At 46.8% G+C, this 21,734-nt stretch overlaps 1 protein-coding gene across 10 annotated transcripts in view; it reads right to left on the minus strand.

The window, feature by feature from the left end:
* Positions 1 to 6,005: 6,005 nt before the first annotated feature.
* The window catches only part of MTIF2 (mitochondrial translational initiation factor 2), a 50,045-nt gene continuing 34,316 nt past the window's right edge, over positions 6,006 to 21,734 (minus strand). For 7 of the 10 annotated variants that reach the window (XM_065590789.1, XM_065590788.1, XM_065590790.1 and 4 more), the window contains 4 exons: positions 15,356 to 15,496; positions 13,788 to 13,952; positions 13,319 to 13,459; positions 6,006 to 6,255 (listed from right to left, as the gene is read on the minus strand). In XM_065590789.1, the coding sequence (XP_065446861.1) occupies positions 6,086 to 6,255; positions 13,319 to 13,459; positions 13,788 to 13,952; positions 15,356 to 15,496 (617 nt within the window). In that variant the 3' untranslated portion in view covers positions 6,006 to 6,085. The remainder of the gene's footprint in view (positions 6,256 to 13,318; positions 13,460 to 13,787; positions 13,953 to 15,355; positions 15,497 to 21,734) is intronic. The other 3 variants (XM_065590792.1, XM_065590791.1, XM_065590794.1) reach the window with 1 other exon arrangement.

Raw genomic sequence — 21,734 nt, forward strand, 5'->3', positions numbered from 1 at the left:
TCCTTCCCTTTTTTAAAGATGGGAACGACATTTGCCTTTTTCCAGTCATCCGGGACCTCCCCCAATCGCCATGAGTTTTCAAAGATAATGGCCAATGGCTCTGCAATCACATCCCTCAACTCCTTTAGTACCCTTGGGTGCAGCGCATCCAGCCCCATGGTCTTGTGCTTGTGCAGTTTTTCTAAATAGTCCTTAACCACTTCTTTCTCAACAGAGGGCTGGTCACCTCTTCCCCATACTGTGCTTCCCAGTGCAGTAGTCTGGGAGCTGACCTTGTTCATGAGAACAGAGTCAAAAAAGCATTGCATACATTAGCTTTTTCCACATCTTCTCTCACGAGGTTGCCTCCCTCGTTCAGTAAGTGGCCCACACTTTCCTTAACCTTCTTTTTGTTGCCAACATACCTGAAGAAACCCTTCTTGTTACTCTTAACACCACTTGCTAGCTGCAATTCCAAGTGGGATTTGGCCTTCCTGATTTCACTCTTGCATTCCTGAGCAATACTCGTATCGGGGTGGGAGACAAGGGTGAGGAAATGGAGGATGTGAAGCATGAGCATGTAGAGGTGTTTCCTTGGCGCAGTCCGGCAGCGAACCAGCTGCAAATCATTCAGCTGGCTCACGGTGTACAGGTGGGAAGGTCGGGGCTGCCCTCACCTCCATGAAAAGCGGAGAGCCCCATGTGCTGAGCGAGCATCAGGGGTTCCACCCAGTCTCTCTGGTCGTAGTCTAGGAGGTCTCTGACTCTGGTGAGGTGGAGGAGGGGTAAAATAGGTGTAAGGATTAGAGAGAAGAGCCAGGAACTCAGTTTTAATCTCAGCTGTATTGAGGCTGTCATCTTGGGCATCCCCTGAACTGCCCCTTCTATTTCCCACCTCTAAAATGGGGATACTGCCTACTTTGCTGGAACGAAGTTTGGGGAACAGGATTAATTTGTATAGTGTTTAAAAAGGAAAGTACTATAACTGAATTTAAGTTGCCTTCTTACTGGGGCCCTATTTCTGGGATGTTACCTTGTGTGAGTGTAAAATGATTTCAGCTTTTCATAGGCCATCTATAAATTAACATCCTATTTTAATGATTACTTTCTGCTGCTTCTCAACTTAATGAATTCAGTATAATTCACTGCAGTTCTCAGTGTTGCAGAGGAATGGTTACTTCTAAAAATAAACTGTGTGAGACTACATAGAATTACTATTGATCATAACAGCTTTATTCCAAAACCTCCCTTTAAGGCCATTTTAGAGTTCGATGTCCTTTTGAATTGAATATTTAGTTCAGTCCTAGCACTGTACAAGTGATATAAAGGGGAGTCTTTCTACAAAATACTCAGCAGGGATTGTACTTATCTAATAGAAAAGGCTTGATTGCCAGAATTCCTCTTTTGCTAGCAACAATGAAGAAACCCTGAATGGCCTCCCAGGCCGCTGTGAGATAGTCACACAGGGGGAAGGAGGGCCACTAAGGGAGTTGAGGATAAGATTGAAAAAGGAACTAAAAGTTAAAAGTGGAAGTTAAGGATGGTACCATCTGAGGCTTGCTTTTTTGTCAGGGAGGGGATAAGCTTAAGGAGATATGATCTAGTGGTTTTCTACAAAAAACTTATTTGGAATCAAGTTGTACTGCATTAGGTGTAACTGCATGATAATTGCTACCATGTGTTCCCTTCCCCTTTAGTAATAAGCGTATTACCTTCAATTTGACTGAAGCTTCAGCTTCTGGCTCATGCTGTCTCCTGGATACAGGGAAGAGAAGCCCTATTCATTGTGTAAAAGCATCAGTAAAGAACTTTTAAAACAACCCATCTTCCATGTAAAGTATATCTTTCTTCTTTGTAGTTATGAACTGCAGCTTTAAGAATGAGTTACTTGTCCTGATTAGGTTCAGTTCACACCATGCAAAACTGAGGTGCACATTGTGCTGTACAACTGGGATGGGTAGAGCTCTGCATTGTTGACTTTCATTTGTGTTGATGCTACTTTACATAAGTTTGGGTTTGCCCCAATTATGCACATTACCATCACTACTATCCTTGCAGGATGGCAGGGCAGATGTGTATAAGTGTCAACGTTTAAGATGGATTCAGCTTTGCATTTCAGAGCTAAATTCTGTCCCCATGGTAGACAATGAATGAGGTTACATGTTGTGACAGAGAGTTCAGCTTGCAGACTCTTGCTGGTGGTGATAAGCCAGTTGCAAGGACCCCAAGTGGATTTTACATGTTAATTGAGTAAGTGTGCCATTTCTAGAGAACAAAACTAAATTTTTAGTCCCCTCCGAAAGGAGAAGCCTCCCATTTAGAGTTCAGAATTGATTTACCCCCCTACGTAGTTACCAATACTGCAACTCTACTTTTACAATATTACCTCCTTGAAACATTTTATCTAGCCTGCTATACAGAAAAGGGAAAGTTATTTTTCCTTTTTCCATGCATGTAGAAAAAGCGGTAGGCAGTGCAGCATACAGACTTAGATGTTTAGGTCTTTCACTTATTGCCAGGGAGGATAAAAAAAATCAGATTTTTTTTATTTCAATTGGATTTTTTTGATAAAATGCTTTTTGAGGAAAAAAACCTATCTAAAGATAGTTTTAATTAAGATACATTATAGCTCAAAATGTCTCATCATGGAATAGGGATTGTAAATTCTAATTCTATAGTATGAGATGATATATTCAGTAATGTTTAAGAAAATTTTGTAAATGAGTTCCAATCATTCATGGACTAGGGACCCAATCTTATGGAGTTCCAGGGGCTTCTGTATAGCTTATTAAGGTTAATCTTTCTATCTACTCACTGGGACTCATATCAGTCTAGATGATATCATCAAAGATGCTTAGTTTTGCAGTTCTCAAACTGGATTTATGTCTCCAGAGATAACATGCTTGTTAACACCAAAATGTTTTTAAATTAATATTTAGAGGTGAGAAATAACAGACCTCAACCCTATTGTCCCTGTGCAAATTTGTGTACACAGAGTCAATACCTTATCTCTCTCTAAAAGTGCAAAGTTTCAAAAAGTTCAAGGAATAGAAGATTGTTGGGAGCGGAATAGATCTGGACAAGGAGAAGTAGTCTGGGGATAAATATGAGAAGGGAGGAACATGCAGTAGAAACAAAAGTGAAACTGTTTGAGCAGCATATTCCAGAAGTCTAGAGGTCTGAGTGTAGCCTTCATTGATTTGAGATCTACCATACCATTCTCTCACTAGAAAGGAAAACCTATGATGGCAGTAGGCCATAAAAGAGACCCAGTTTGGGAATATTTTAATGAAGTTCCTCTACCTATGGGTAAGACAGGCATGCGTGCAAAATGAAAACAGTGCAACAAAGAAATGCAAGCCCTAGGTCCCTGAATGAAACAACATCATGAGAAGTGTTCCTTCTCAGGAGGAAGCTGCGTTGAAGATGATGAAAGGAACATGTCTGAACATGCAGGATCTTCAGTTTGGTAAACTTTTTTATTTCATACTACGTTCTCAAGGATTGCCTGTGTTCCTTCTGGATTATTCTTGAATTCTCAGGTTTGAGCAAAAAATAGTTGTTAGTACCAGAGAGTAACTATCATTTTAGATGCAGTTGTGATAAAAAATAAATAGCTGAAATAGGCAGATCATCCTTTTACAATTTCACCTTTAAAGTATACTGAGTGTCAGTGAATGCAATGAGTAATACTAAATTAGCTGTATGGTGGTAATAATTAAATAACTGCATTGACTTATTTTGTTTAGGAGAATCCATCCTCAACATACATGATTCTGAAGACTACCCACCTTCAAGGTCACCATAGTTTTCTATAGTTTCAGAGTTATCTGCTAATGATAGTGTTTCAGTCACATCATATATGTCACATAGCCACAGTACATCACCTGTAGCAAAAAAAAAAAAAATCATCATCCAGAAACAACCATAGATAAGTTTGTGATAAGAACCAGCAGATTACAAAAAGAGGTAATTGATGAAAAAATTGCCTGGTTTGTTTATGCAATAAACTCTCCTTGCCATATGATTGAGAACCCACACTTCATTAACATGGTTCAGTCATTAAAACCAGGATACAGTCCACCTAACAGAGCAGATGTCTCAGGCAAATTGCTAGATAAAGTGCATGAAAGAGAAATTGAGCAGTGTGCAAAAAATCTAGAGGATAAAATTGTTAACCTGAGTTTTGATGGGTGGAGCAATGTCCGTCCACAGTGATCCTATTATATGTGCTTATATGACAACAGAAGGGAATGTCTTCCTTACAGAAACAATGGATACATCAGGAAATGCACACACAGCAGAATACTTACAAGAAGTAGCAGTAAAATCTATAACAAACTGTGAAAAGTGAAGAAAAAATTCAAATGTCTAGTACGCAGCTTGGTCACAGACAATGCTGCAAACGTATCCAAGATGAGAAGAAATTATTTAGAAGAGAGTCCCAAGCTAATAACATACGGTTGCAGTGCTCATTTTATGCACCTTCTAGCCAAAGACTTCAATGTTCCAGAAATTGCAAAATACTTCCATAACAACCAATTTACAGCAGCTGCTCTGAAAAAAGGGAGAGGAACCAAGCTAACTCTCCCGGAAGACATGCGATGGAACTCAGTAGTGGACTGTTTTGAGCACTATATCGAGAACTGACCTAATCTGATGACAGTTTGTGAACAAAATTGTGAAAAAATAGATAGCACTGTCACAGCCAAAGTTCTCAACATTGGGCTTAAGAAAATTTTTGAACACATGCTGTGTACCCTGAAGCCTATTTTTCTATAGCCTTGGCTATTTCCCTGCATTTTGTTCGTTGTATTGCTGATGGTGTTGAAATTTGGAACTGAATGAAAGCTTAAAAAGAGAAACATGCAATGACAGAGTTAAATTACAAGCATTAAAAAAAACAAATAGGACAAGCACTACCTCTACCATGTATCCTCTTTTCCAAGCTGAAAAGTCCTATCCTCTTTAATCTCTCCTCACATGGGACCTGTTCCAAACCCCTAATCATTTTAGTTGCCCTTCTCTGAACCTTTTCTAATGCCATTATAACTTTTTTGAGATGAGGAGACCACATCTGTACGCAGTTTCTCATTGGAGTCTGTTTTTGAAGTTTTTTTGTTGGAGTATTGTGACTTTGAGGTCTGTAATCAAGTGACCAGGGAAGTTGAAGTGTTCTCTGACTGGTTTTTCCATGTTATAATTCTTGACGTCTGATTTGTGTCCATTTATTCTTTTGCGTAGAGACTGTCCGTTTTGGCCAATGTACATGGTAGAGGGGCATTGCTGGCACATGATGGCATATCACATTGGTAGATACGCAGGTGAACGAGCCTCTGATAGTGTGGCTGATGTGATTAGGTCCTATGATGGTGTCCCCTGAATAGATATGTGGACAGAGTTGGCAACGGGCTTTGTTGCAAGGATAGGCTCCTGGGTTAGTGTTTTTGTTGTGTGGTGTGTGGTTGCTAGTGAGTATTTGCTTCAGGTGGGGGGGGCTGTCTGTAAGTGAGGACTGGCCTGTCTCCCAAGATCTGTGAGAGTGAGGGATCATCCTTCAGGATAGGTTGTAGATCCTTGATGATGCGCTGGAAACCTCTTGAAATGAATGCCAAACCTTTCACATAAAGGCACTTGTTTTCTCAAAGGCTGTAGTGACAGTACATCAATAATTCCTTCTGTGTTTGTCTAGCCATTTTATTCTTTTCAGATAATATTTTAACAGTTGAATTATTTCTATCAACCAAACTGTTACCAATACAAACAGTATTACAGTGACCTGAAATACTCTTTTCCTTCCTAAAAAGGTACTATTTACTCATATCTGAAACATCCAAGGAGTTAACACTGCCATGCTGGCTCCCATGCTTTCCTGTGATCTTACGGGTCTACAAAGCTGGCACAATCCTGCAGAACTGAGGAACCCAGCCCTGTCATTCATAGCCCCTGAAACAAATCCTTTTACTTTTGAAATATCAGCTGTTGGCACTCCTGTTAAGAACCCAAAGAATTCTTACACTACAAGCCACTTTGTAAGTGTCTTTAATATGAGAACATGAATAATGCAAGGCCTTTTCTCCATCACATTCAAGTGAAATAAAATTATTTAAAATCCTGAATCCCATGAAATTGTCCGTTCAACTTTCTTTTCTTCATAGCAGATAATTTCATCTCCAATATTGAACTCTATGTTCTTATCCAAACTGAGGCCACAATCCATGCCAGTTTTTATTACCTGGACATCGTCTTTATGGTGCTTCAGTGAAGTTAAAAATCCTAGAGAGAGAATGGAAAAAATAGATCCAATATAAAGACTAACGTGGACTTGAAACAAACAACCTCCTCCCCGCAAAAAAACTACATGGCAAGGCCCATGCAAGAAGGTTCTGATTTTTAGTGATGCTGAACCTCCATAATTTACACGTTCTGAAAATCAGGTGCTACTCCTTTCAAAGTTTAATTGATCTGACTATCTCCTTCCTACACAGACTGCTGTCAGGGGTTCAGAGCATGTGGAAGCTTCTTATTGGGAGGGACCACCAGCATAGGCGCCGACTTCTAATGGCACCAGTGAGTGCTCGACCCCTGCACCCCCCGCCCCGACTCCACACCTGCTCCGTCCCCATTCCAACCCCTTCCCCAAAGTCCCCGTCTCCTCTCTGCCGCTATTAGACTCCTTCCCCAAATCCCCACCCCGGCCTTTTCTCTGCCTCCTCCCCTGAACCCGCTCCTTTCCCCTCCCTCCCAGAGCGTGCTACAGCTGTTTGGTGGTGGCAAACGCTGGGAGGTAGGCAGAGGAGCTGGGACGCGGCGCGCTTGGGAAGAGGCGGGGAGGGCGGGGAGCTTGGCTGCTGGTGGGTGCAGAGCAACCACTAAATTTTTCCCCATGGATGCTCCAGCCGCGAAGTACCCACGGAGTTGGCACCTATGAACACCAGGATGATTGGTCAAGAAAATGTCTGTCCAAAACCAATTCTGGATGTATTGCTTAAGCAAGAAAAAAACGGTTACTTACCTTCTGTAACTGTTGTTCTTCGAGATGTGTTGTTCACGTCCATTACACATTAGGTGTACGCGCGCCGCGTGCACGGACATCGGAAACTTTTTCCCTTAGTGGCTCCCGTTGGGCCAGCAGGGCTCCCCCTCCCGCCAGAGCGGCGCCCCGCTCTAGGGTATATATATCCCTGCAGGCCCGACCCCCTTCGGTTCCTTCTTGCCGGTGACTCCGACAGAGGGGAAGGAGGGTGGGAAGTGTAATGGACGTGAACAACACATCTCGAAGAACAACAGTTACAGAAGGTAAGTAACCGTTTTTCTTCTTCGAGTGATTGTTCACGTCCATTACACATTAAGTGACTCACAAGCTTACCATTGGAGGCGGGTAGGAGTCAAGGTACAATTGATTGAAGCACAGCCCTTCCGACCACCGCGTCCTCTCTGGTCTGATGATGGATCGCGTAGTGGGCTGTGAACGTATGCACGGACGACCAGGTGGCTGCTTTACAGATTTCCTGGATCGGAACCCGCGCCAAGAAAGCCGCCGAGGACGCTTGGGCCCTAGTCAAGTGAGCCCGGATCTCTGGGTTTGGTACGTTGGATAGCTCATAGCACGTGCGTATGCAACGCACAATCCATGCTGACAAGCGTTGCGTCGAGATAGGTAGGCCTCTCATTCGTTCTGCAATGGCAATGAACAGCTGAGGTGTTTCGCGGAATGACCTGGTCCGTTCCAGATAAAATGCCAAGGCCATCGAGAGTATGCAGGCTGCGGTGGCTAGGGTCCGTATGGGGCTTAGGGAAGAACACCGGTAGACAAATGTCTTGCCCCATGTGAAAGTATGAGACCACTTTTGGGAGGAATTTAGGGTGCGGCCTTAGTTGCACCTTATTCTTATGAAAAACAGTATAAGGGGGTTCCGAAGTGAGGGCTCTCAATTCCGATACCCTCCTGGCCGATGTGATGGCCACGAGAAACGCCACCTTCCATGACAGGTGCATGAGGGAGCAAGAGGCCAGGGGCTCGAAGGGGGGCCCCATGAGCTTAGTTAGGACCAGGTTGAGATTCCACGCAGGGACGTGGACACAGTGCACGAATAGGGAAACACCCTCTCAAGACCCTTGAGGAATCGGGCTACTGTGGGGTTGGAGAACACTGACACTCCCAACTCCCCCAGATGGAACGCCGATATAGCAGCCAGATGCACCTTACTTGAGGCGGGGGCGAGCCCTTGATGCTTGAGGTGCAGTAAGTAGTCCAGAATTGATGGGACTGAGGCCTGCAGAGGCTGTATGCGATGAGGCAGTGGGAGAACCTCTTCCACTTGGCCAGGTAGGTCGCTCTCGTGGAGGGTTTCCTACTACCAAGGAGAATTTGCTGGACCTGGTGGGAGCACCTGTGCTCCGCATCGTTCAGCCAGAGAGATACCACGCTGTGAGATGTAGTGACGGTAGGTTCGGGTGAAGCAGGCGACCCCTGTCCTGTGTGACGAGGTCGCGATGGAGGGGGAGGGCAATCGGGTTGGCTATGGACAATTCCACCAGGGTCGTGAACCAATGTTGTCGTGGCCACGCTGGGGCGATGAGGATAATTGTCGCCTTGTCCCTGCGGGCCTTGAGGAGGACCTTGTGGATGAGTGGGAATGGAGGGAAGGCATACCTCAGGCTCCCTCCCCACGGAATCGTGAAGGCATCTGCCAACGATCCCGGGCTGAGGTTCTGGAAAGAGCAAAACTGAGAGCATTGTCTGTTGTCCTTGGTGGCAAAGAGATCCACCCGGGGAAACCCCCACCTCCGGAAGATTGAATGCAGGACGTCCCGCCTCAAAGCCCATTCGTGCATGTGGTAGGATCGGCTGAGGCGGTCTGCTAACCTGTTTTGGACCCCTGGGAGATATGTTGCGATTAGGTGGATCGAATGGGCTATACAGAAGTCCCATAAGCGGAGTGCCTCGTGACAGAGGGGAGAGGACCGGGACCCGCCCTGCTTGTTTATATAGAACATGGCGGTAGTGTTGTCCGTCAGAACTGACATGCTGTGACCTTCTATGGTGGCGTGAAAGGTCTGACAGGCGAGGCGAACCGCCCTCCGCTCCTTCAGATTGCTGTGAAGCAACCTGTCTTCCCTGGACAACAAACCCTGGGTCTGCAGCTCCCCCAGGTGCGCCCCCCAACCCAGGTCCGATGCATCTGTTACTAACGTCAGAGTGGGTTGTGGGGCAGCGAAGGGGATCCCTTCGCAAACCTGCTGTTGATCGAGCCACCAGCGGAGGGAGCTCAACACCTGAGCCGGGATCGTCACCACCAGATCCAAGGGGTCTCCCTTGGAACTATTATCCTAATAGGGCTAACCACAACTGCAACGGCCTGAGCCTTAGGCGGGCATGTCTGACTACGTGTGTGCAGGCTGCCATGTGCCCCAGGAGTTGCATGCAGCACCTTGCTGTAGTCATGGGAAATTGCTGGACGGAGCTTACGACCCTTTGAATGGCCAAGAACCGCGACTCTGGAAGACTTGCCCGCGCTGTCACCCTGTCCAGGACTGCACCTATGAAGTCCAGTCTCTGCGTGGGAGTTAGCGTGGACTTGGGCACATTGACCAGTAGGCCGAGCCTGCCGAACACCTGTAGGGCCAGCGTCACGTGGGAGCGGACCTCCGCCTCTGACCTGCCCGCAAGAAGCCAGTCGTCCAAGTACGGGTATACGCGCATCCTTCTTTTCCGAAGAAAGGCTGCCACCACGGACATGCATTTCGTGAACACTCGTGGGGCTGTTGCTAGGCCGAATGGCAGGACCGTAAATTGAAAATGGCGCTGGTTGATGGTGAAGCGCAGGAACCGCCGGTGGGCCGGGCGGATGGCGATGTGAAAATACGCATCCTTCATATCGAGGGCAGCGTACCAATTCCCCGGATCCAGGGATGGGATAATAGTTCCAAGGGAGACCATACGGAAACGCGTTCTGACTAGGAACTTGTTTAGTTCGCGTAGGTCCAAAATGGGACGGAGGCCCCCTTTTGCCTTGGGAATCAGGAAATACCTGGAGTAGAATCTTTTTCCCCTTAGGTCTGGTGGAACCTCTTCCACTGCTCCCACTGCGAGGAGGGTCTGCACCTCTTGCATGAGGAGTTGCTCGTGAGAAGGGTCCCTGAAGAGGGAAGGGGGGTAGAAGGGAGGGGGCGAGGAGAACTGAAGGGTATAGCCCGCCTCCACCGTGTGCAGGACCCATCGGTCCGATGTTATGCGTGACCATGCACGGTAGAAATAGGACAGGCGGTCCCTGAAACGTAGAGGTGGATCCGGAATGGAATGTGGTACGCCGTCCTCGAGCGCAGCTTCAAAAGCCTGGTTTACTTCTTGGCTGCAGCTTGCCTTGGCCATGACCTTGGCCTTGGTTAGGCGTATTGTTACGTCTCCGCCTGTTATCTCTGCCACGACGGCGGTACGGTTCGTGGCGAGGACGAGGGTGGTACTGCCTCTGTGGTGGCTGGGGCTTAAAGGGTTTCCTCTGTGTCACTGGGGTATGCATTCCCAACGACTTGAGGGTCGTTCGCGAGTCCTTAAGGCTATGTAGCCTGGCATCCGTTTGGTCCGAAAACAAGCCTGACCCTTCAAACGGAAGGTCCTGCAGGGTGGTCTGCACCTCTGGCGGAAGGCCGGAAGCCTGCAACCATGCCGAGCATCTCATCACTACCCCTGACGTGATTGTCCTAGCAGCTGTGTCGGCGGAGTCAAGGGAGGCCTGTAACAAGGTTCTGGCCACCGCCATCCCTTCGTCCACTAGGGCCGTAAACTCTGGTTGTGCGTCCGGAAGCAGGGATTCTTTAAACTTGGAGACTGATGTCCAAGAATTAAAGTTGTGTCTGTTCAGAATCGCTTGCTGATTAGCGATCCTCAACTGTAGGCCCCCAGACGAGTAGACCTTCCTCCCGAACAAGTCCAAGCATTTCGCCTCCTTGGCCTTGGGCGCTGGGGCTTGTTGGCCATGACTCTCTCGTTCGTTGACCGCAGAGACCACCAGCGAACAGGGAGACGGTTGTGAAAAGAGGAAGTCAAACCCTTTAGATGGGGCGAAGTATTTCCTCTCCATGCCTTTTGCAGTTGGTGCACTGGAGACCTGTGTTTGCCATACCGTCTTGTAGTTAGACTGGACCGTTCTTATAAGCGGGAGAGCGATTCTGGAGGGGCCCTCCGGGCTCAGGATGTCGACCATGGGGTCCTGTTGCTCTACCGTCTCCTCAGCCTGCAAGCCCAGATTGAGGGCTACACGGTGGAGCAGGTCCTGGTGCGCCCGAAGATCAATCGGGGGAGGACCAGACACTGTTGTACCCACTACGGCTTCATCCGGTGAGGAGGAAGAGGTCGGGGCCTTTTGCCCATCTTCGCCTTCCTGCCCTTCACCGATTGGTTGCTCCTCAGGAACCTGTCCCATGGCGTGGGACTGAGACGGCACTGTGCTCGGTGCCGAGTCCACTCCTTCACGCTCCTGCGGTCTGGAGATTGTCGCCTCCTTGCGAGAGGGCGGGCGGTACCGCGGGGAGCGGGACCGATGCCCTGATGGCCCCGATCTCGAGGCCCCGGACGGGGGGCCTTGCTGGTGGTAGGCCCAAGGTGTCCAGAATGGCCATTGACCCTGCTGGCCCCATTGAGGATGCCAAGAGGCTTCGTAGTCTCTACTGGCCAGTGCCCTGTGGGCATATCCGCCGTACCGGCCCGAGTCAGTCTCCGACACTACAGACAGTGATCTGGAAGGCCACGGCAGTGCCGTGGAACGGTGCCGGTCCGGGGTTGGAGAGTAGTGCCTCCGCGACCGGGACCTGGAGTATCGCCTCACCGATCTGGACCTGGATCAGTACCGGTGACCACGGGACCGGGAACGACTACGGGTGGTCAGTCTTTGGGATCGTGTATCCGACACGTCCCGGTGCCAACTCGAGCATGACTGCTGGGTCGGTGCCTGCCTCTTATTGAGGCCCGACGGCTGTGGAGCTCTCTGCGTGGAGGGCAACCAGGAGTCCATTGAGGCGGAGCTCGACTGGGACCGATGCCATGAACGGTGCGGAGATGGCGACCGTGATGGGCGCACCATCACCAGCTTGCCTCTGGATGGCAGTCGCAGCGGAGCGTCCTTAGTCTGGGGAGGGCCCTCAACGGACAATTCAATGAGGTCCTTTGCTGCCTCAAATGTGTCCAGAGTGGAGGGCTGTTCCAAGAGCTCCTCCAGCCCTTCCTCCTCACTCGACGCGCCTATCCCGCGGCTCGATGGGCCTTTCGGCGCCGGAGCCACTGACACCGGGACCTGTGCCGGGGCCGTAACGGCCTTAGGCGCACTCGAGGTCTTTGCGGGCGCTGCCCTCTTATGCGGGGAGCGTCCTCGGGCCTTGGGTTGGCCCTTAGATTTCGGCGGCGAAGACGACCGATGCCGGAGGTGCCCTCGCTGAGTCGGTGCCGTGGGCTTCTGGTGTCCCGCCGGCGCCGGGTCCCTGACCGATGCCGGGGCACTCCGCACCGAGGCAGACAGTGCTGTCAAAGTGGAGGGCTGTAACGCCGTCTCCATGAGCAGCTGCTTAAGGCAAAAGTCTCTTTCTTTCTTAGTCCTGGGCTTAAAGGCCTTACAGATCTTGCAGTGCTCCTTTTGGTGTGTTTCCCCCAGGCAACGGAGACACGAGTCATGAGGGTCGCTTAATGGCAGAGGCTTACGGCACGTGGCACAAGCCTTGAAGCCTTGGGCGTGCGGCATGCCCCGCCGCCCAGGGCCGGTGCCGGGGTTGACCAAACTCCTACCATTGAACTTAAGCACTCTAAAGAACTGTTAACTGCTAAGCTTAACACTAACAACTAAGAGCTGATAACTGTGAAGATAACACTAATGACTATGCTAAGGGACACTCTCAGATGAGAGACAGAGTTGTTCCAATGCCGCCACGGACAGTAAGAAGGAACTGAAGGGGGTCGGGCCTGCAGAGCGGGGCGCCGCTCTGGCGGGAGGGGGGTGGCCCTGCTGGCCCGACGGGAGCTGCTAAGGGAAAAAGTTTCCGACGTCCGTGCACGCAGCGCGTGTACACCTAATGTGTAATGGATGTGAACAATCACTCGAAGAAGAAACAAGCTTTGCAGGAACTAGACGTCCTTTTTAGGTGAAGTCTACTGTAAATAGTGTATTAAGGTGATTGAACAACTTTTTAAGAAGAAAATTCCACCTTCAGATACAACAACATTTTCATTGACTTCCATTGCCTGTATAGATCAGAGGATATAGCCTGGGCCTAACAATCTAACTCCAATGGTGAGCATGTATGTGTAGTAGAATATCAGTGTGGATAAATGTTTTGATAGCAGTTTTACCTTTCCAAATAACATCTCTGTTACGAATTAGTTTAAACTTCAACTTTCTGTCAAACTGCCCCTTCTGTACTCGGCAGCCAGCCACTGGAACCTTGCTTTTTCCTACTGTGACACAGAAGGTAGCGAGAACAGAGGCCTCCCCTACGGAAAGAAATGGAAGGATTAAGTGCAAGGGAATGTAATACAAACTCCACCAGAAATGAATGCTATGCTTTGCTGTGCTCGTCATTGCTATCAAAACTTTAGTCTTCTGAACATTCTGCTGCTGTGTATTGAGGAGAATAACTGCAGAGGAATTCTATGCAATCCAGTATAGTGGGAAAGCTATCCTGGAGAATGAGATTTGTGTATTTCCTCAACATACCATTTTAAATCAAGGCCCACCCCAGAACAGCAAAATATTTTCCCTACCCCACAAGAAAGGTCTAGTTTTTCAAGGCAATATTTACCTTTTCCAGTGAAAACTTACCTATTATATGTTCTACTACAGATAGGGGCAATTTGCTGCTCAACTCATCTTTCAAATCGTCAATAAGATGGTAGATAATATTGTGAAATTTAATCTTTATTCCCTTTTTAGCAGCCAGCTGCTGAATAGATTTGTTTGCATTCACATTGAATCCATATATGACACCTGACAGATAAAACCACCATAGCTGATTATTAAATATAAACACTCCAGGTATAGGAACTTCTTTGTTTTTCAAGCAGTAAGTGAAAACGTTTGGAGATGAGCTTGCACAGGCTATCCTGGAATATTCATGTAATATTTTATTCTTAGCACAGTCTGTACTTAACAACTGAAAAGTGTTTGCTTTACTTGGGTTGAGATTTTCACATTTACTAATGTAAATTATAATCCTCTTTTCTCTTCCTTTTTTAAAAAACACTTTTTAGAATCAGGAGTCAAGATATCCTGAAATTGAGCACTAGTAAAAGCAACATTACTGATAGCAAAAAGGAAATTTTATAGTTTCCCCATTTTAACTTTTCCATCAGTTTTTAAAATCAGAGATCACTGCATGTACACTAAGCACCTCCAATAATGCTCTTACTTTAAGAAGAGTTGCTTCAATGGAAACCCCCACAAAATACTGTCCCTAGATCAGTGTAGTTGTAGCCATGTCAGTCCCAGGATATTAGAGAGACAAGATGGATGCGGTAACATCTTAAATTGGACCATCTTTGAAAAAGAGCTCTATGTGGCTCAAAAGCTTGTCTCTCTCCCCAACAGAAGATGGTCCAGTTAAAGATATTACCTCACCCACTTTGTCTCTCTAAATTCCTAGATGCTACAATCAGATGTAACAAAGCAGATAGATAGCTAGTCAGATCCTGTGATCTGGCTGAGCAATATGCTATATAAAGGAGCAGGATTGAAAGGGAGCTACTTATCTTGGGTCCAGAAAAGGCCAGCTCCTTATCTTGGTCTCCAGCATAAATCAGAGCAGTCTGAAGGAGGTTCTAATTTACTCCCAGCTATGGCCCAGGGCAGTTCCAGCAACTGGGGATCTAACAGGCATAGAGGCACTGCAGCCATGTCCCCTGGGCTAGGGGGAGGTTACAACAGGAACCACAATGCTGGCCAACCCCCTCCCACACCAGGACTCCCCTGCACAAAAAAATCCTCTGGGATCTGGTTAAGCCATTTTTCTGGCTGCTTTGCACTGCTGAAGCAGCGTAAGGCAACCAGAATAAGGGCTCAAATCTAGAACACTGTCTCCAACACACAAGTTCGCAGGTATTGTCTACCACATTATAGACAATATAGTATTGTGTATACCTTTCTCTACATTACTTGCATTTTCACTAGATTTCTAGCAGGATACCTCTTTGCACAGATACTAGTATTTATTTATTTATTTTTCTGTGAAAGTAAACCATTTTTTATCAAATGAACAGGGTAGCTGTGCTTTCAGTTTTTGTTTCCCCTGTGTAATAATTAATTAGCAATACAATCAATGTAAATGTGTATGAAACATAAAAATAAAGGATTTCATACTGATTGTAAGATCACTGTCTAAATTTATACTTTACCCTTAAATGTTTCAGCAAGATTTATGTCATTTTCACTGACATCCCCTACTCCAAAATGGATCACATCCAATTCACATTCATCGTCGGCATTATAGCTGTCCAGAATGTTTAGAATGGCCTCAGTGGAACCGTCTACATCACCTAAATAGATCAAATGTTCTATTACTAGGCATTGTAAAATCAGAATAAACAAGTATCAAAATTATAACAAACAAAAGACAAATGCTGCTACATGGGAATTCTAGATTGTACAATATCAACAAAAATATCTGGTGCATTATTCTTTTTAGCATACAGAAGAGACTGCTGAACATACTGCACAAACTTGAAAGTGTGGTGTTCTATTCTGAAAAGTGACGGAACGCAACATCATTGGGGAAAGGAGGGGGGTCAATGTTTGTTATGTCTCAATGATTTTCAGATCAAGTTTGCTTAGTTTTACAAATACCGTGAGCCCTGCATATTCAGCCTGGGATATTAAAGTCAAGCTGGGTTCTTCCTGGCTCTTGCATCATCATCAATAAAGATTCTGCATGGCCTCAGCTCTACCAATGGAACACTATTGCCAATGGAGTTGAGTTGATATAATGGATGGCATTTTTGCAGACTGAGTCTACACAGATAGTCCTGCCACTGGAATTTAGGGCTCGATCCTGCAAATACTTGAGCATGTGAGTTATGTGTTTACACACACAGTTTCAGTAGGATTCCTCAAAGTTACTCACCTGCTTAAGTCTTTGCAGGATCAGTGCTTTAGTTAGCAATTCTGTTGCTAAGGTATGAACCAGAAGACAAGCCCATAGTTGCTGGTTCGCCAGGGCTGACAGTAGTAAAAATACATTTCTTAACAAAGTAAGCAGATAGCCTCTGAGTAGACCCAGGAAGCAGTTCTTCTGAGTAAGAATATGCCATACTTACATAGTAACTTTTCAGAGTAACACAATACTTTAAATTTATTGTAGTCATTAAGTTATGCTTACGTTAATTTTCATAAAGAAAACAACCATTTCCTTCAGGAAGTTCTTCCTCAAAAGATTACAAGCCAGTGCTTAATTTTAGGACTGGAACAGAGTGTTTTCTTACTCTGGTAAGAACTGTGGTTATTTAAGACATTTTCATACAGATTCCACTCTAGGGGTGCATGCAACCCACATGCACAAGACTGAATTCTTTTGAATAGCAATGTCTGTTGCGGCTGCCCCTGTGCCTTGAACACTCGCTTGCTCCCTGCAGCCAAGTGTATTAAAAGCGGGGTGCACATCTCAGTTCCTTCACCAACAAGAATCTCAGGAGCAGGTCTCCAATTAGCAGGGATGAAAGGGTGTGTGTGGAATCTGTGGATAACACATCTCAAAGAACCACAGGTATTGTAGGGTAACTGTTTAAGTGATTGTCCACAGATTCCACTCTTGGTGACTAACAAACAGTTGCCCATTTACCGGTAGCTAGGCAGCAGGAGTTCTACTTTAATACAGATTGCAGGACTGCCATACCAAAGCTAGCATCCAATCTGGGCGCTTGTGCCAGGGAATAGCACGTGGTAGATGTATAGATTGAGTTCCATGTTGCTTCCTATGCAGATGTTAATCAAATATGCTGCAGAGGCTGCTTCAGTGTTAATACGTCCAGGGGGATCTTTCTTAGCCAAATCATAACAAGTCCTGAAATAGTCAAGACCCACTCAATGATATAATCCTTTCAGTGAATGCCAAAAAGAGTCCAGAACAGGTGTGCACAGGAATGGATTGGTCCTATCCAAATAAAAGAGCAATGCTCTGATGACTTCAAATATATGGAGGTTTATTTCACCTGGAATAGACAAGGGAAGAACACAGGGAGATGAATCAACTGATTGATGTGAAAGTTGGAAACTCCCTTAGAGAGAAACTTTGGGTGAGCTCTGAGAGGAAAAGAAATTTATCTTTTCCAGCAGAGGGGAAGTTCTGTCAGCTGTGCCTTGTCTTGGGATCACCAATGAGGTTGATTTAGCAATGACATCCCATAGCCTCTCTGTAAGGAGAGTCTAACATCTGCCCCACTGAAAGGTGTCTCCGTGCCATGCATCAGAGCTGATACAGAGTCCTACATCTACTATAGTCAATACCTCAGTCAGTACCAAGGAGGTGGGTAGTACATACCACAGGGATAGGTCTCAATATGGGCATACCCTGTGCCAAAACGGACCATACCAAAGTACTCTGTGCCATGGGCTTCAGTGCTGTGGTTGGTGCCTTGCTGTAGGTAGCAGAGGCAGTACAGTTGTTGCCTTCTATGATGAGATAACTGGCTCTGTGGATGAGGTGAAAGTAGTGGACATGTTATTCTTTGACTTTAGCAAAGCTTTTGATATGGTCTACCACAGTACTCTTGCCAGCAAGTTAAAGAACTATGGGCTGGATGAATGGACTATAAGGTGGATAGAAAGCTGGCTAGATCATCGGGCTCAACAGGTAGTGATCAACGGCTCCACATCTAGTTGGCAACGGAGTGCACCGGGGTCGGTCCTGGGGCCGGTTTTGTTCAACATCTTTATTCATAATCCAGATGATGGGATGAATTGCACCCTCAGCAAGTTCACAGATGACACTAAGATGGGGGGAGAGGTAGATACACTGGAGGGTAGGGATAGGGCCCAGAGTGACCTAGACAAATTAGAGGATTGGGTCAAAAGAAATCTGATGAGGTTCAACAAGGACAAGTGCAGAGTCCTGCACTTAGGATGGAAGAAACTCATGCACCGCTACAGACTGGGGAACAACGGGCTAAGTAGCAGTTCTGCAGAAAAGGACCTAGGGGTTACAGTGGACGAGAAGCTGGATATGAGTCAGCAGTGTGCCCTTGTTGCCAAGAAAGCCAATGGCATATTGGGCTGTATTAGTAGGAGCATTGCCAGCAGATCAAGGGAAGTGATTATTCCCCTCTATTTGGCAATGGTGAGACCATACCTGGAGTATTGCGTCCAGTTTTGGTCCCCCCACTACAGAAGGGATGTGGACGAAATGGAGAGAGTCCAGCGGAGAGCAACGAAAATGGTTAGGGGGCTGGGACACATGATTTACGAGGAGAGGCTGAGGGAACTGGGATTATTTAGTCTGCAGAAGAGAAGAGTGAGGGGGGATTTGATAGCAACCTTCAACTACCTGAAGGGGGGTTCAAAAGAGGATGGAGCTAGGCTCTTCTCAGGGATGGCAGATGACAAAACAAGAAGCAACGGTCTCAAGTTGCAGTGGGGGAGATCTAGGTTGGATACAGTAACTCCTCACTTAAAGTCGTCCCACTTAGGGTTGTTTAGTTGCTGATCAATTAGAGAACATGCTTGTTCAAAGTTGTGCAATGCTCCCTTATAATGTTGTTTGGCAGCTGCCTGCTTTGTCCACTGCTTGCAGAAAGAGCAGCCCGTTGGAGCTAGGTGGTGGGGGCTTAGAACCAGGGTGGACCGGCAGCCCCCCTATCAGCTCCCTGCTCTCCTAAGTTCCCCGTGTGGCAGCCGCCCAGCAATTGCTGGGCAGTGCAGCTGTCCTTCCCCCACTGCCGTGTGCAGCTCTGCCCTCTGCCTTGGAGCTGCTCCTGGGAACCTCCTGCTTGCTGTGCAGAGGGCGGGGGAGAGGGGTACTGTCAGGGTGTCCCCCTCCCCCAGCTCCTGTACCTTATCTCCACAGAGAAGGGGGGCGGAGAGAGACACAACAGGGCTCAGGACGGAGGGCGCTTGCTAGCAGCAGTTGCTATCTTAACTTGCTGATCTACTTAAAAAGGCAACATACTTCGAGTGGGGTCAGCATACATAAAGGAGCAATATGCATCTCTCTCTCACATACAAGGTGTGTCTCTCTGTCTCTCTCTGCCATGCTGTCTCCCCTCCCTCCATTCGTGCTGCCTTGTAGAGTGTGAGGCTACATTAACAACAACGTGTTAACCCTTGAGGGCTCAGCCGAATGCTAGCTCATCATTTAGCCGTAAGGCATTCCCTGGGAAATATCCCACCCTCTGACTTCACCACCTCAACCAAGCTTCAAAATCATCATTGCTGTGTACAGTATTGTTTGTTTAAAACTTATACTGTGTGTGTGTGTATATATATATATAAATAAAATACACACACACGCACATACATACATACATACATACATACATACATACAAAGGTCTTTTGTCTGGCCAAAGAAAGTTCCCTGGAACCTAACCCCCCAACATTTACATTAATTCTTATGGGGAAATTGGATTTGCTTAACATCGTTTCGCTTAAAGTTGCATTTTTCGGGAACATAACTACAACGTTCAGCGAGGAGTTACTGTATTAGGAAACACTATTTCACTAGGAGGGTGGTGAAGCACTGGAATGGGTTACCTAGGGAGGTGGTGGAATCTCCATCCTTAGCGGTTTTTAAGGCCCGGCTTGACAAAGCCCAAGCTGGGATGATTTAGTTGGTGTTGGTCTTGCTTTGAGCAGGGGATTGGACTAGATGACCTCCTGAGGTCTCTTCCAACCCTAATATTCTATGATTCTATTCTATGATTCTAAGATACCTGAAGCCTTCAGCACTTATGCTGCAGGATTCTGTTCTAATTGCAGTTCCTGTCTCCTCAGCAACACAGGCCACTGAGAGCACATCAGATCTGTCCTCCGCTCTCTACACTGCCTTCCCATAGAACACAGCATCAAGTTCAAGGTTTTGGTCCTTATCTTCAAGGTGCTGCATGGCCTGGGCCCAGGATATCAAAAACATGGCCTAAACCTCCAGCATAAAGTGTATGGTTGACAACTTTGCTTCTCTGGCACAATAGAACTCTCTACAATAAGGGTAAAACTCATCTGTGCAGGAGACAGAACTTTTTCTGAGGTCAGTCCCAGACTGGAATGAACTCCCCCCAAAATTAAGGACCATCACAAACCTCACCACTTTTTGCTCCAAGTGAAAGGTGCATTTCTTTAACCTGCATTAAATACAAATACATAGCAACATCTATTTTTTTTTTTTTAAAGAAAAAAAAAATGTCTACCAGTACAAGACATACACCTCCCCCTGGGAAGAGGATCTCTAACATAGTAGTTTTCAAACTTTTTTTCTGGTGACCCATTTGAAGAAAACTGTTGATGCCCACGACCCAACCGAGCTGGGAATGAGGGGTTCAGGATGTGGGAGGGGCTCCGGGTTGGGGGGAGGCTCAGGGCTGGGGCAGAGGGTTGGGATGCAGGAGGGTGTCAGGGCTCTGGGCTGGGGGTGCAGGCTCTGGCGTGGGGCTGGAGATGAGGGGTTTGGGGTGCTGGAAGGTAGCCACTAGCCTGCCTTAGCTGGGCAGCACTACTGACAGGACTCTTAAAGTCCCGGTTGGTGGTGCTGACCAGAGCAAGGCGACCCAGTGCCTTAAATGCCACGACCCAGTACTGGGTCGCGACCCACAGTTTGAAAAACACTGCTCTAACAGACAACAGCGGACAGACTTTAGTCACACTGCTTAATGCACTACTGAAGGCACTCAGATACTATGGTGATGAGTGCGGTGTAAGAACCTACATAGAAATAGAATAGACTGTTGGTGTTGGCTTGGGTTTCGGTGTAGGTGCACTGAAACGGGACTCCACCTTTAGGCTTTTATACTAGTGAGCCTTACAGGAGACTTTCCATCTTGTTTGGAAAGGGGAATAAGTATCTGGGAGAACTCCTTAAAAGCCTTTTCCGAAAATATTGCCAATATGGTTGGCAAGTAGGGCTTACGAGTGACAAGTTGCCCTGGAGCTTGGGGTGGCATCTCAGCTCATTGGGGCACTCAAAGCATGGGATAGGCCAGGGGTCGACAACCTTTCAGAAGTGGTGTGCCAAGTCTTCATTTATTCACTCTAATTTAAGGTTTTGCGTGCCAGTAATACATTTTAACGTTTTTAGAAAGTCTCTTTCTATAAGTCTATATTATATAACTAAACTATTGTTGTATGTAAAGTAAATAAGGTTTTTAAAATGATTAAGAAGCTTCATTTAAAATTAAATTAAAATGCAGAGCCCCCTGGACTGGTGGACTGGACCCAGGCAGTGTGAGTGCCACTGAAAATCAGCTCGCATGCCGCCTTCGGCATGCATGCCATAGGTTGCCTACCCCGGGATAGGCCCTGTATCTGGAGTGTCTTAAAAAGTGTGTCAAAATCTGATAAGGCTTGCATGGACCTTTCCTAGAGGACGTGTTTCTGTTTTGCCTCCCTCATTATTTGAGTCCTTTTGGAGAAGGACTTGGCAATCGAGCAGCACTCTGGAGCAAGGTCCTCTCCCGGGCACAGGAGCATCAGAAGCATCTGTGATGGCATCCCTGTGTCACAGGAGGGACAGACCTTAAAACCTAGTGACCTGCAGTCAGTCATTTTAAGTTCTTATTTGGGGGGTGGAAGTGGC

Source organism: Chrysemys picta, chromosome 3, assembly GCF_011386835.1.
Source record: "Chrysemys picta bellii isolate R12L10 chromosome 3, ASM1138683v2, whole genome shotgun sequence".
Classification (NCBI taxonomy): Eukaryota; Metazoa; Chordata; order Testudines; family Emydidae; genus Chrysemys; species Chrysemys picta.